The sequence below is a fragment of the Columba livia genome, chromosome 1 (genome assembly GCF_036013475.1).
Source record: "Columba livia isolate bColLiv1 breed racing homer chromosome 1, bColLiv1.pat.W.v2, whole genome shotgun sequence".
Taxonomy (NCBI): domain Eukaryota; kingdom Metazoa; phylum Chordata; class Aves; order Columbiformes; family Columbidae; genus Columba; species Columba livia.
The window spans coordinates 128,485,899-128,500,066 of record NC_088602.1 but is presented as its reverse complement, the minus strand read 5'-3'; the positions used below and the strand labels follow the sequence as shown (position 1 = coordinate 128,500,066).

Below are 14,168 nucleotides of genomic sequence, written 5' to 3'. Positions count from 1 at the left end.
AGTAAGATACACAAGCACTCTTCTCAAAAGTGGGCTTTAATAGATGAGAAAAAGGCTGGTGGGGCAACCATTTAAAGTCTCATTGCTCCAGAAACTACAAGGACAAAATTGAAGCTGTTCACTTCCCAGGAGCCCAAAGTGGCACCAGGTCCACACCTCAGTAAAAGAGCCTCTCCAGAACATGGAGTCATCGTGTAAGAGTCCACCATGACAGCAGTAGCAGCAGGGGCTCATACTACTCCCCACACTTCTTCAAAGGCAGTAGTAATTTTAGCACATGTCAGGGCAGCAGAGAGGGGATAGTTGCTGATGGAGATCATCTTTTCTGTATAGTCAACATTCACCTAGAGGAAGAAAGAAAAACAAAAATCAAGCTGCAGGTTTTCACTTAGTCCCATTTATCTCTGTTGGTTGGAGAGGCACAGTATTTCTCCAAGGTTAAACACAGCAGGATACCTGCTAGCCCTCACTAGTGCATTGGGCTTTTTTTTTAAAAAAAACAAGCCTATCTGGGGGGAAAGAATGGGGGGACAGTGCAGGGGGAACCAAACAAAAAAAGAGCAGAAGAAAAAAAAAACAACAACATGGTCAGTACAAGATGGAAATCTATGCTGATAAAGATTTTTATAACTCCAAGTAACAGATAAATGCACTTACCGAACCATGGGCAAAAGCTCCCACGACAATGGCAACTGGCTCCGCTGTAGGAACCAGTTTACGCAGATCTGACACCTTTGGAACTGCAAAAGAGGTGCCTATCTTCATACAGCCCACAGGGAGATGATCACTGACTGGATTTTTTATTATCTACACAAAGCAGAAAGTTAATAGGTGCACAGAGGTTAAAGACCCTGCCACACAGCTAAATCCATAGTTTGGAAACAAAACAAACAAAAAAAAAAACACAAACAAACAAACAAAAAAATCACCCTACATCACTAGCTGCAAAGGAGGAAAGTTGTGACATTACCTGTGAACAGTCAAAGAATATTTACCTTCAACAATTTCTGAGGCCCATCAGCTGCTCGAACACTGAGCTTATGCAGCAACTGAACTGAGAGAGAAGAAAGATAGTTGTCTATTCTTTTGCTAGAGGAATCCTACCCTCTACCTAGTGATCAGAGATAAAGTATACAAAAGCCTATCTTTAGTGTTCCCAGCGTCTTCTAAAGTAGTCCTAAGAAATACTGATCAGTGAGTTATTTTACTCCTAGCACAGTCTCACGGAGGCACTCCCCACTGTGCTAAGGAACATGTAGTTGGACTACGCATCCTGGAATTCACAAAAAGCCACTTCTATTTCTCTTTTCCCACTTTCACATTTTTAAAGTGGGTACAACTTTTTGACTCAAAATTCTTCCACTCCTAACCACCCTTCTGCATTATTTTGTGGCTAGTAAAAAGTTTGAATCACTCACCCATAAGACCACAAAATCGATCAAAAGTTCTTGGGATTCTGGTTTGGGGATTTACTTCAATGAGAACATTCTTCTGGGTATGGATATATACTTGCAAAAGGCCAGCCCGATTCAGGGGGCTGTCCATAAGCATCAGGAGACTCTGAAAAACAGTAGTGAAAGTAGAAGAGGTGCAAGAGGGTAAGACTCTTGGAAAACTTGAGGATTAAGCCCTGTGAATACTCAAGGGACCAACGCTGAGGCAGAAGAGTTCATCTGGCCATGTCAGCTCCACTGTAACAGTAACCAAAATCCTACATCCAAATAATTATTACACTTACGAACCACGAGCATAGCGGGCAATGCCAAACTGGCCCCCGCTCCAGAGGCACAAGCAAAGCTCCGGAGTGCGGGACAACCTCCTCCAGGCCATCCCAAGCAGCCCGGGCAGCCACAGCCGCAAAAAGCCGGTACCTGGTGAGTGATGTCGGGCCGCGCCTCCCCGGGGTCCCGGCCGTTCCGCAGCAGCAGCCCCTTGTGCTTGTCGCAGTTAAGGAGCTCGAAGGTCTTGCCCACCTACGGCCAAAGGAGGAAGAGATGGGCACGGGCACCCACGGCCGCCTCCAGGCCGGCGGACACCGCCCCGCCCGCACCTTCACGGTTTCCAGACTCGCCCCTTCCAGCACCACCAAGAGCCGGCGCTGCCCGCAGGGCCTCTTGGCCTCTAGCGGAGCCTCTTCAGCCGCCGCCTCCTCACCCTCGCCGTCCCCACGAGGTCGCCTGGGCGCCGCCATCTTGCTGCTGCCGCCGCCGCGCGGCACCGGGCATACGTCCCTGGGAGCCCCACCCCCAGCCCGCCCACCGGCCGCCCCCACCACCCAAGATGGCGCCCAGGATGCTCTCGTTATCTCCCTCCGGCAGGACCCACTTCCGGATGGTAGCGTGACGGTGCCGGAAGCCGGCTGGGGAGCGGGGAGGGGCAGCGGCGCTTCCTGCGCCGGGGTTTCCCGCCGGAGCGCCTTGGTGGAGGCAGCTTCCGGTGTCCTTCCCGGCGGGGCGCGCGGAGCGGCGCGGCGCGGCCATGGCGCAGAACCTGAAGGACCTGGCGGGGCGGCTGCCGGCCGGGCCGCGGGGCGTTGGCACCGCCCTCAAGCTGCTGCTGGGCGCCGGCGCCCTGGCCTACGGCGTCCGCGAGTCCGTCTTCATCGGTGAGTCCCCCCTTCCCCCGCGCCTCGGGTCCTCCGCCCTCCGCGCTGACTGTGCCGCTTCTCCCCACAGTGGAAGGCGGGCAGCGGGCCATCTTCTTCAACCGCATCGGCGGCGTCCAGCAGGACACCATCCTCGCCGAGGGGCTGCACTTCAGGTAGGGCCCAGATCCCCCGCCCCAGCGCGGGCCGGCGCAGCCGCTGCCCCTGCGTAACGCGCTTCCCGCCCCTGGCAGGATCCCCTGGTTCCAGTACCCCATCATCTACGACATTCGAGCCCGGCCGCGGAAAATCTCTTCCCCCACCGGCTCCAAAGGTGAGAGCGGCCCCGCAGGCCGAGGCTCGGGGTCCAGGCAGCACCCGCGGGACGGAGGGGGCGGGGCGGGATTCGGGCTGCGGGCCTGGCCCTGCTCACGTCTCTCTGCTCTTCAGATTTGCAGATGGTCAACATTTCACTGCGTGTTCTTACACGCCCCAATGCTGCGGAGCTGCCCAGCATGTACCAGCGCCTGGGCCTGGACTATGAGGAGCGAGTTCTGCCTTCCATTGTTAATGAAGTGCTCAAGAGTGTGGTAGCCAAGTTTAACGCTTCACAACTCATCACTCAGAGAGCCCAGGTAACCTTTGCTGGAGGAGACTTGCACTCAGACTGCAAGGCAATAATGAAACTGTGGAGACGGGGAATGTTTTAACAGATGAAGTGTAGATATATTAGGTCAGTAGATGGTGCATCCCAACGGGGGGCCATGGGACTGTGTCCCGCTTACAGTTTCATTGCGATATAGATACAAACACTAAGGCTGTACAGTTAGCTTCTGAGTAGAAAACTGGATTCATTGGCATACAAAGCATGAAACTGTACCATAACATTGTGATAGGGTAGAAAGACCTGATTTACATCCTAGTCCACAGGCAACAGTAGAACTGGCTTTAAAAAAATTATTAGCTGCCCCTTCATGGGTCTCAGGAGAGCTGTGAGAGCAAATGAAACAGTTTAAAGGATCTGAAAAGTGAGGTGGATAAGTGATTATGGGTACACAGGAGGTTCCACTTAAATATGAGAAGAAACTTCTTCTCAGTGAGGGTGCCAGAGCACTGGAACAGGCTGCCCAGGGAGGTTGTGGAGTCTCCTCCTCTGGAGACATTCAAAACCCGCCTGGACACATTCCTGTGTAACCTCATCTAGGTGTTCCTGCTCTGGCGGGGGGTTTGGACTACTAGATGATCTTTCGAGGTCCCTTCCAATCCTTAACGTTCTATGATTCTGTGATTATCAAAGCAGTAAACTTTCACTAATGGGTGCTACAGAAGGGCAGCAGCTGTTTCTGTTTAGAAAAATATTAGAGAGTAATTTGGTCAGGTGGCAAAATAATATAAATATTTAGCTTATAAAAGCCTGTACCTGAAAGTTTCTGTTCCAATGATTGCCAGGGATTCTGAGATTATCTGTTACCTGTCACAGCTGAGGGAGAGAGAAGTTGCTGGTCTTTTAAAAAGCTTCAGAAGAGATCTTTCATGAGACTGTTAAGAGTACAAGCTGTGAGAAAAGTTAAATACAAAGTATCTCTTAACTAGCTGCAGATCCATGACAAAAAAGCAAATAGTAGAACTAAGTGTCCGGGTCTCCTGAGAACTGGTCTATAGCAGGGGCTTCAGGGTTTTGTGCCAGGCCACGTGCTGTGCACTGAAGGGATTTATTAATGACCTCGTATAAACGGGGTGGACATGGAGGATGTGACAGCAAAGAAACAAATATCTGCAAGGAATTTAGGTTTAATGGAAGTAAAGACGACTTGGATATCTCTGAAATTTCTGAAAAAAATGACTTTAATTTGCCTTCTTGTGATATATTCATCTACTGTTCGTTACTGTGAAGTGGTGCATGTTGAAGTGGTTGATAATCGGAAGATAATGAGGTGACTTTAGTTACATGCTTGCAGTTCACTTGGTAAAGGATTCTGGCATCATTTTAGAATTCTGCTCAGAAATGGCTGCAATAAAAGCAGAAGCAAATGCTAGATTGGTCAAGGATGTGATACTGTGGTAATGATTTCTGTTTAAGTAAATATTTAGTGCAGGACTTGTCAGCCTGTCTGAAAAAAGGTTAAAGGTGAGTCAGAAATGAGTGGAGTAAATCAAAAGATCTACCAACAACACTTGTGCAAGAAGACAAAAGAGATGGAGTAACCGCACTAGACGAGTAGCTACAGTAGTTAAGAGATGTGATATGTCTACAGTGTATAGCAGCGGAGAGTGGTAATTTTTATTTTCTTAATCTGAATACAAATATGAGGAGACAGTCAAACTGCAAACAGTGACAGATTCAAAATGGAGGAGGAAACAGTTTTTGCAAAAATGTGTAGGAATCGTGGAACTAGATGTGAAAACAAAAAACTTCAAGACCATTTTATTTTTGCACTACTAGTTGTATAGTTAAGTAATAACTATAAGCTGTAGTGTATTTTTGAAAATGTGGTATGTAGCTGTGGATATGCAGTGTTATTTAGAGGTGGCAGATTCAGAGATAGTAGGTATTCGTGTCCATGGTTCAGGGTTTGTTTTAGGTAATGTCTCTCTTGGGCCTTAAGTGAATGAACTGCGAAGAGCAGTTGTACTTCACTTCTGGAGTACACAGGAAGTGAGAAACAGCTTGTATTTTGTTCTCTTTTTGCTATATTTGGGGTTCAGGTGTCTCTGCTCATTAGGCGAGAACTGACAGAGCGAGCCAAGGATTTCAGCCTCATCCTGGATGATGTGGCTATCACAGAGCTGAGTTTCAGTCGTGAATACACAGCAGCTGTGGAGGCCAAGCAAGTGGGTGAGTTCAATTTGTGCCTGGAAAGGGTGAATTGCCTTTGCATTTTCATTGAATTATTAAACAACTAAGCAGAATTTGGGCCAGCGTCATTGCTTTTGCACTGATACAGCTGTAGAGTTAGAAATCTCAGCTGCCTTAGAAATTGAGCTAAACAGGTTATTTCACAAAGTATTATCAGAAAACTCTGTGTCATAGCTACAGGGATAGATCATCGGAGGGACTGAGTTCCCAAGGCTGTAGGGTTCCTTGTCACACTGGAACTCTTATCACTTTGTGTGGGGTCTGCATGCTGTTGGTTTTATTTAAGAAAAAGTAAAGTACACTTAGACACATTTCTTAATTGTGAATTTTGCCCCAGAATGCTATCAGTTCTTTTGGAAGCGAGCCTCCAGGCTTGTAGGGTTCTGGTGGAGGGCTTGGAAAGTGGGATCTGTTTTCAGTGCTGTTGACCACTCTTTCCACAGCCCAGCAGGAGGCACAGCGCGCACAATTTCTGGTGGAGAAGGCCAAACAGGAGCAGAAGCAGAAGATTGTTCAGGCTGAAGGAGAAGCTACAGCTGCCAAGATGATATCCTGCTTTGGGAGATTTTGTGGGATGTGGCTTGTGAACTTGACAGTCCTGAGAACCTGTCACATTGGGCTCATACTTAGGAGACTGTTATGAGATGATAGCTTCAGGGAGGTCACCGTCATTTTTTGTTTCCTCTGCAATTGGCTGGAGTGAGGTTACAGGTCAGAGCGGAGGTGGCCATGAGCCTTCACTCCGTGTTGTAAGCTTTAACTTTTATTGGCTGTATGTGACCATCATCCATAATTTTCTTATTGATTTGAGGAAGTTAAAATATTCCTGCCCAAATGCCCAGGTTATTAGGATGGAGTTTGTTAAGATATTTGATGATATGGCTTGGGTAGAATTACACGAGGGTAGGTAGCTTCTGTTAGCAGGTTCTTCCTTAACTTTTGCTCCCCTGTACCTTGGTGAAGCTCTCAGCAGGAATCCAGGCTACATCAAGCTACGTAAGATCCGAGCTGCTCAAAACATCTCAAAAACGGTGAGCAATGAGGCACAGTATTTCCTTTGTCCTTCTGCAGTCTTTGTGCTGCCCTCCCAGCCTAGTGGCCATATGATGAATTTAAGGCGAATGTGACTTGCCCTGTCCTGATCTTTGTTCCCACTCAGCCCTTCATGGCTCAAGTAGAGCTTAAGATTTAGTTTGCAATGATCGGCAATTAGATGTGAGGCTAGGAGTTCATGCTCTACATAAGACAAGGCCAGACTGACATCAGATTCCGTCACCCACACTCAGCTGCAGCCACCAAAAGCTCCTGGTTCCCTGCAGGCTGAGAAGAGGGAACAGAAAAGTGTGAGATCAAAGGTCTGTCTGACAGGGAACAGATTGAGCACTTCTTTTAGGAAGTCTGATGGCACTGGGATGGGAAGTCAGGAAGTTAGAGTTGTTTTGGGAAATTGCATTGATTTAACTGAGATCCCAAGTGAACAAAACGAGGGTGTTGTATCTGGAGGGAGAGAGAGGTTCTTTTTCAGTGCTGTTCCTCCATGTGCATTTATAGTCCTTTATGGCATCTTTGTAATTGATTTGTTTTTCAGATTGCTGGCTCACAAAACCGTGTGTATCTCACAGCAGATAACTTGGTACTGAACCTGCAGGATGAGGGCTTCACCAGGTAAAGGGGTCAGATGGCTGGATTTCTCTGCTCCCTACCTGTGAAGCTGGTCCCCCCTTTCTGGAGCTCTCTCAGGATCTTTTATCTGGAGAGGAGCATGATGCCAGAGGACACAGCCAAGTAGGGAGCAGTCTTACTGTGAAAATTGAGATTGTTGTTAAATGTAATCAATTTACTCTTCTGTTTTATTTTTTTCCTTTTCCTCCTCCTTACTGCATCTCCTGACATACAGAGGAAGGTAAGGCACTGTTTATTTTAATCCATTTTTTCAGTACTTGGAACAAGGGTGTTTATGTTTGGTGCCTGGGATGTTTCTGGCTTGGGCATTTCTGGCTGCAGGAAGTTTGTTCCATCTCTTTCTCAGTTTCCATTTGTGATGTGAAAATTGAAGCCTTCCTTGTAGAGGCCACACAAGCATCTACAGGAAGTAGGAGATGCTCAGTAATTGGAGCTCTGTTTGTGTCCCATAATGAACCCTGTATGGGGAAGGCAGGGGTAACTGAGGAGCACCCTCTGATCTGTCCTGCCTATACAGGGACAGATTAGAGGACATACAAATGCAGGATTGCATTTACAGCAAAGAGGGCTGTTCTTTCAAAGAGGGCATTTGGATGATGGTAGGAATTTGTGTTCCTTTGGGGTAATGAGCTCTAGGAAAATGCTCTTGTTACTCTCCAAAAGCTGTCCAGCCTGTGCTAGAAAACTCTATTCCTTGCTTTCTGAGCCGGCAGGAGTTTGTTTACTGGACAAGGCAATGCCTGCTGAGATAATAGCATGCAGCTAAAAGCTTATATTCCTTAGAATCAAGAAAGGAAGCCAGAGCTGGTTTATTTTCTGTGGGATCTGTGACTGTAAGACCGTTCTTCCTTACCTCTGACCAGATCCTGTCTTATTCATCCCAGAAGACTTACGGGGCTTTGAAAAAACTACCTAGTAGGAGAGACTTGAAGTCCAGATCCTTTGGATATGACACCCCACACCTGCAAGTCTATAGTGAGGGTCTGGTTCAGCTTTGTTTGTGCTTTCTGGACTAATGACTCACTTCTGTCTTGCTTTCAGTGACAGTCTCCTGCTCAAACAAGGGAAGAAATGAAAGAAACTAAAGCATCTTAGAACCACTGGCGCTGACCAGCAGAAGATAGGAGTGAGGAGCTTTGAAGTCCCTCTGCTAGCATTGTTTGCCCTCACTTTAAAGTTGTTAATCCAGAAGCCAGATATGGATCCCATGCCCTTGCTCCATCTGTGGTGATCCAGTTATGGGGTTGGGCTCTGCCACTAGGCAGCTGTAATCCCTTTCTCACCCCACCAGTGTAAACCTGGGGAGGGGGGAAGGGTGCTTACTGGTATTAAACCATTTGGATATAGTAACTCACCTCTAATCTTCATTAATTTTTAGATTTCGGTAGGGTAAAATCAGTTTTGGTTTGTTGGGATTTTTGGCCAAGTGAGGGAATTCTGCTGCCATCAGTACCAGATGTTTTTTCTAGAAAATTTTGTCTCTCTTTCGCTCTTGATCCCAAGAGAACCTGGGACTAAGTTCAGGACAATGTCATTCATCGGGTGCCTGTCACTGCTGGAATATCTGTGTCACTCTCTGCTCAGTGATTCTTTCAAACATTTATAAAAATTAAAACCCCTGAAATTTATACTGTGTCTAAGTGTGCTTAGTGCCAGAAATAGAGGTAATTTTGCATAGCGGGAGGTGGAAGAGAGCTTTTATGTGGTTGAAGACAGAATCAGGATGTTGTTTGGAAAGAAGGGAAATGCCCTCCTGTTCACACAGAGGTCACTGGGTGGGAAGAAAAAGAGCAGGTGTGGATGCTCGCACAGCTGCAGGGCTGATCAGAGCTGGTTTCTTAGCTGCCTATAGACGATAGAGGTGAGCATAGGTTTACCTGCTTTTCCATGTCACAGCAGCATGTATGTATTGTGTCCTGACATCCATTGTTACATCTTGTTTTATTTTTCTTCCTGCTTTTCTGGCCGAAAGTATAGGAGAAATCTTCCTCCACTGACTAAACTGTCATCTGTACTTGGGCTTTTAAGGCAACTTTTTTTTTATTTCAGGGGCTCATTTTTTCCCTGTCTCACTGGGCTGCCCTATACCAGATTTAAGACTTGAAGATTTCACAGAATTGTAGAATCGTAAAATATTCTGAGTTGGAAGGGATCCACAAGGACCATCGAGTCCAACTCCTCACTGCTCCCAGGGCAACCCAAAAATTAAACTGTGGATAAGAGTGTTGTCTAAAAGCATCTTGAACACAGACAGGCTTGGGACCATGACCCTGGGAAGCTTGACAACCTTCTCAGTGAATCTGTGATGCAGCTTTAAGCCATTCCCTTGTTTTCTGGTGCTGGACACCAAAGAGATCAGCACCTACTCTGTTTCCCCTCATGAGGAAGCTGTAGACAGCAGTGAGGTCAGCCCTCAGTCTCCTCTAAGCTGAACAAACTTGTATCCTCAGGTGCTCCTTGTAAGTCATGCCCTCTTTCACCGTCTTTGTTGCTCTCCTTTGGGCACATATTTTTATATCTTTTCTACATAGTGGAGCGCAAAACTGCGCGCAGTACTCAGGGTGAGGCTTGACCAATGCTGAGTATAGTGGGACCACTGCTGCTTTTGGCCCGTTGACTCTACTGTGCCTAGTGCATCCCAGGATTATGTTGGCCCTTTTGCCTGCCAGGACAGGTTGACTCATTGATCTTGCCATCAACCAAAATGCCCAGATCCCTTTCTGCAGAGCTGCACTCCCACCTGTTGTCCCCCAGTATACTCAGCTCCTGTGTCTAGGTCATTGATAAGAGCTTTGAAGAGAACTGGCCCTAAAAATGAGCTCTGGGGAACACCGCTAGTGACTGGCCACCAGCTGGATGTTATCCCATTTACTGCAAGTCTTTGAGCCTGACCCATCAGCCAATTGTTCAGCCATTGTAACGTGTGCACGTCTAGCTGTGTGCTTGACATTGTCCAGAAGGGTACTATGAGAGACAGTATCAAGAGCTTTGCTAAAATAAAACCCACATCTGCTGCCTTCTCTTTGTATACTAGGCATGTGACCTTGTCATGAAAGATTAAGTTAGTAAGGCAGGACTTTCCCTTCGTGAACCCATGTTGGCTTTGACCAATGACTGCATTGTTTTTCAATATAGCTCCTAGAATAATCTCCATAATTTTACCAGGCACCAGAATGAGACTGACAGGCCTGTAATTACAGGGGCTGTCTTGCCCTTCTTGAAAATTTGGGTGACATTTTCCAGCTTCCGGTCAACTGGGACCTCTCTAGGTTCCCGAGGCTGTTGATAAATAACTGAGAAAGGTCTTGCAATAACATTGGCAAACTCTTCAGTACCCTGGGATGAATCCCCTCAGGTCCCATGGACTATCTGTGCATTCAGTTGCAGCAGCAAATTCTGTGTAAGTTCAAAGTCAAGTGGGAGCTTATCCCTCCCTGTTTTGTGGTCCTCCAACCCAGGGCTCTGAGCATCAGTGTTAAAGACAGATGTGAAGAAAGCATTGAATGTCTCTGGTTTATCTTCATCCCTGTTTGGGGATGGGGTGACCAACCTCATCAAGTAATGGACAAATGTTTTCTTTAGTCTTCCTTTTGCTATTAACATAGTTTTAAAAGCCTTTTTTTCTTTCCCACCATAGTACTGGTCAGTTTCAACTCCAGCTGAGCTTGAGCCATACAAATTTTCTCCCTATAGTGGCAAATAGCATGTCTGCAGTCCTGTGTAGCTTGTCCTTGCTTCCTAAGTTAATACTCTCTCATTTTCCATCTAGTTTGTTGAAGGAGATCCCTATTCAGCCAAGGCAGCCTTCTGCCTCGCTTGTCTTCAGGCACATTGAAATTGTCTGCTCCTGTGCTCTTGAAAGAAGGCTCTTAAAAAGTGACCAGTGTTTATGGACCCTAATATCCTCACAAAAGCAGATACCCAGAGGACCCTACTAAGTAGTTCCTCAAGCAACCTCAATTCTGCTCCCCTAAAATCCAGGGTAGTAGCTGGCAGTTTTTCCTCATACCACCAAAGATCTTAACTATTTCATGATCATGATGGCCAAGACAGACACCCCTGAGACTATCTATTTACAACCAATCATCTCTATTTGCAAACAGCTCCAACTTAGGCGCTCCAATGAAGAGGGGAGACCTTCAGGGAGCTCTTACACAGGTGGAGCAGAGCACAAGATATTTAAAGGAACATAAAATCTATGAATTCCTGGTTTTACAACTCACTGTTGCTGGAAATCAGAGCCATAACTAATACCTGTCTCTTGACTTGCAACATCAAGGAAGCATCAATTTTTTGAAGCAGCTTTGAAAACACATTCCCAAATAGCCACCTGTAACAAAAATCATCTGTATGTCTAAGTGCCTAAGTGTAAAGCAGAGCAGACTACAGTGCCACGTTTCTTGACATACAATCATGACAGTTCTTGTTCAATCTGCAGACAGCGGATATTATGGCCACATAAAGCTCTGGAGTCTAAAACAAAAGCAGGTGTTTCCCGAGAGTAGGTCTTCAGACCCGTGGCTTATAAGAGGGTGTCAGGCAGCATTCAGGTGTGAAACACAATACACCTCCACTCATCTTTCAGCTTTACTTCTCTGTCCAGTGTTTCCTTCCATGATCTCTTTCCTGCCTTCTCTTGGCAGCAGAGCTGCAAAACCAGCTAGTAAATGCACGTGTGTTGTCTCACAGGCTGAGGGAAGCTGAAGCCCAACACATGGGGAAGAGGATCTGCCCATGAGGTATCATCTGTCTGTCTTCTGAATGCTCCCAACCAAATTCCTTACCATGTCAAATGACAGAAAACAGTGTCCTTCCTCCCAATATCTCTGGTATGTCTTTATTCCCAGGCAGCTTCCTCAGCCATGTGCTCCAGAACCAGCTGCCGAACTCAAAAAGATGGTATTGTTGCTGTGGCATTGTTTCTGCCTTTGCTTGCTTGAGGCAGAGTTTGCAGCTCAGAAGGAGCAGAAACCCCTTAGTATGCACAGGACGGCATGTGGCACTCATCCTTGGTGCTGTGATTTGTCCCTCATAAGCTTGCCTGTCGCCTAGACATAGAGTGAAAGCTGTTTTTTTTCTAACGGGATGAGGATTTTTTTCATCCTGGAAGTATATTATTGCTGTACCTGTGCCATGCATCATTGGCTTGGGGAACACTGTTCTCTGTGTTAACGTGGCTGAAATTACTATAGCATTCATAGAGCCTGTCCACTCCTTTGTACGCTGTCCAGCCTCGCCTTGGCTCTGTCTATGCATTTGGCACCAGAACAAAGCAGGGAATGTAGCTGAAGTTACCTAAATCACCCTGCCCATCATCCTGCCACAGCCTTGCTGATGGGGTTCCTGCTCCCTCGTGCAAAGTGCATGAGTGTGAGCAAGGGATGCAGTGTCTGCTTCTAGTTGGTTTCTACAAGCTGATAGCTGCTTTACCTTGCTGGCTCTCAGGCAGGTGTGTTGCCTTGCAGGCACGTTGTTCCATGTAGCTTGTAATACAGCAGCAATAGCCAGAGTTCAAGGTACATCATGTTCCTTCTCCTTTCTGCCCCTTCCCCCGTCTGGCTGGGTTTGTGCTTTAGACTGAGAGCAGAGGGCCTTAGGGTCCCCGCACCAAAGCAAGAGACAATTAGAGATGGACTTTTGAAGTGCTCAGTATGGTCCCATGTCAGACAGCTGATAGTGATTGATTGTACAGGGCCCTCTAATGCCATTATCTGCCCACACAAGGCCTAGATGTGTGTCAGACCAGATAAACATTCCAGATTTCCAAGTATTCTTGTTCTGGGTTCTAGGTCACTTTGTGACCTAGTTCAGGCTTTTCCCTCAGTGGCACGGAGCTCTTCCTGCCATCAGCTCTAACCAGGTCCTAGCTGAGGATACCTAAGCCATCTTTTTCTTTGAGTATTAAATGCCCGCAGCCTCAGCAGTACTTGCACCTGTAAATTAAGGATCCCCCAGCATGTTCTCTGTGGTCTAGGTGAACTGCCACAGAAAGATTCAGGTCTGCACTCCTTAGCTGTGGCTTTTCCACACTCTCTCAGCATTCTCCCAAATGGGTTCCTGGGTACAGTTCACAGGCTGAGGCTTAGCTTTAACTGGTAAGACTTTAAAACATGCTGAGTCCCATTCTGACACCACCAAGGATATAAATAGTGGTGGGAAAAGACCTCTGGCAGTCTTTAGTCCAGGCTGCTGCTGTGTCACTATTATTATACAATACCAGGTCAGATAAGCTGTGGCTTTGTCCATTCAATTGTTGAAAGCCTGCATCTGTTTGAATGCTGTCTGATAAAAGCAGTCTTAGTGGTCAACCTGAACCTCCCAAGCTGCAATCTGGGACCATTGCCTCTGGTTTTAGTATCTGCCACTACCATCATCTTCATACCACTCCTCCGTGTAGCTGTAGATGAGAGTAGCTTAACCTTCAGCCTCCTCTTAATAAGCCCAAACAATCCAGCTCACTTAGCCCCTCCTTGCAGGTGACTGATAAGTATCAGTGAAGCCACAATGTGGCCATGCTCTGATCTACCTTCTCCATAAATATGAAGTTTCAGCTCTAGCAAGTGGTACTCAGGAAGGAGCAGTCAGGGACTACACTGATTGCTGAAGCAGCCCTTATGACTTACCCTCCATCTCAGGTTGGACACCACCAAAGACGGATGAAACAATGACTAATGAATGATTTGGAAGCATGAAGATGACTTTTCCAAGTGCCAAAATTTAAGTGCAAAAGCCTGTGTCTGCGTTTGACACAGCTAACTTTCTGTTCTTACTCACCTGACAACTACCAGCATTCAGGTCTCACAGCAAGGAGCCACTGTAGTTGGTCAGAACTTCTGCTCAGAAGTTGTCATGGTTTAACCCCAGCTGGCAACTAAGCACTGCCCAGCTGCTTGCTCACTCTTCCCCAGTGGGATGGGGGAAAGGATCGGAAGGGTAGAAGTGAGAGATCTTGTGGACTGAGCTGAAAGAAAGTTCAATAGGGAAAGCAAAAGCTGCACGCACAAGCAAAACAAGGAATTCATCCACTACTTCCCACTGGCAGGC

General features: G+C 46.8%; 2 protein-coding genes across 3 annotated transcripts in view; one reads left to right on the top strand and one right to left on the bottom strand.

The window, feature by feature from the left end:
• Positions 1–18: 18 nt before the first annotated feature.
• EMG1 (EMG1 N1-specific pseudouridine methyltransferase) lies at positions 19–2,252 on the bottom strand. Its single transcript, XM_065028221.1, has 6 exons — positions 2,051–2,252; positions 1,872–1,973; positions 1,419–1,560; positions 996–1,054; positions 658–807; positions 19–344 (listed from the first exon to the last, which is right to left on the bottom strand). Exons 1-6 carry the CDS (start codon positions 2,189–2,191, stop codon positions 231–233), a joined length of 708 nt encoding a protein of 235 aa, XP_064884293.1. The 5' UTR covers positions 2,192–2,252; the 3' UTR covers positions 19–230.
• Positions 2,253–2,370: 118 nt separating this feature from the next.
• PHB2 (prohibitin 2) overlaps positions 2,371–14,168 on the top strand; it is a 108,627-nt gene continuing 96,829 nt past the window's right edge. The window contains exons 1-9 of one of the 2 annotated variants that reach the window (XM_065028194.1): positions 2,372–2,605; positions 2,676–2,760; positions 2,839–2,918; positions 3,035–3,219; positions 5,291–5,420; positions 5,885–5,988; positions 6,395–6,472; positions 7,030–7,106; positions 7,339–7,363. In XM_065028194.1, the coding sequence (XP_064884266.1) occupies positions 2,479–2,605; positions 2,676–2,760; positions 2,839–2,918; positions 3,035–3,219; positions 5,291–5,420; positions 5,885–5,988; positions 6,395–6,472; positions 7,030–7,106; positions 7,339–7,348 (876 nt within the window). In that variant the 5' untranslated portion in view covers positions 2,372–2,478 and the 3' untranslated portion in view covers positions 7,349–7,363. Of the gene's footprint in view, positions 2,606–2,675; positions 2,761–2,838; positions 2,919–3,034; positions 3,220–5,290; positions 5,421–5,884; positions 5,989–6,394; positions 6,473–7,029; positions 7,107–7,338; positions 7,364–14,168 lie in introns of those variants that run through there. The other variant, XM_065028191.1, reaches the window with a different exon arrangement.

Excerpts from the sequence above, each read along its gene's own strand:
- EMG1 (XM_065028221.1), bottom strand. The coding sequence starts at position 2,191 with ATGGCGGCGCCCAGGCGACCTCGTGGGGACGGCGAGGGTGAGGAGGCG. Across the intron at positions 1,974-2,050 it reads CGAGTCTGGAAACCGTGAAG|GTGGGCAAGACCTTCGAGCT; the intron begins GTGCGGGCGGGG and ends CTTTGGCCGTAG. Across the intron at positions 1,561-1,871 it reads GGCCCGACATCACTCACCAG|AGTCTCCTGATGCTTATGGA; the intron begins GTACCGGCTTTT and ends ACTGTTTTTCAG.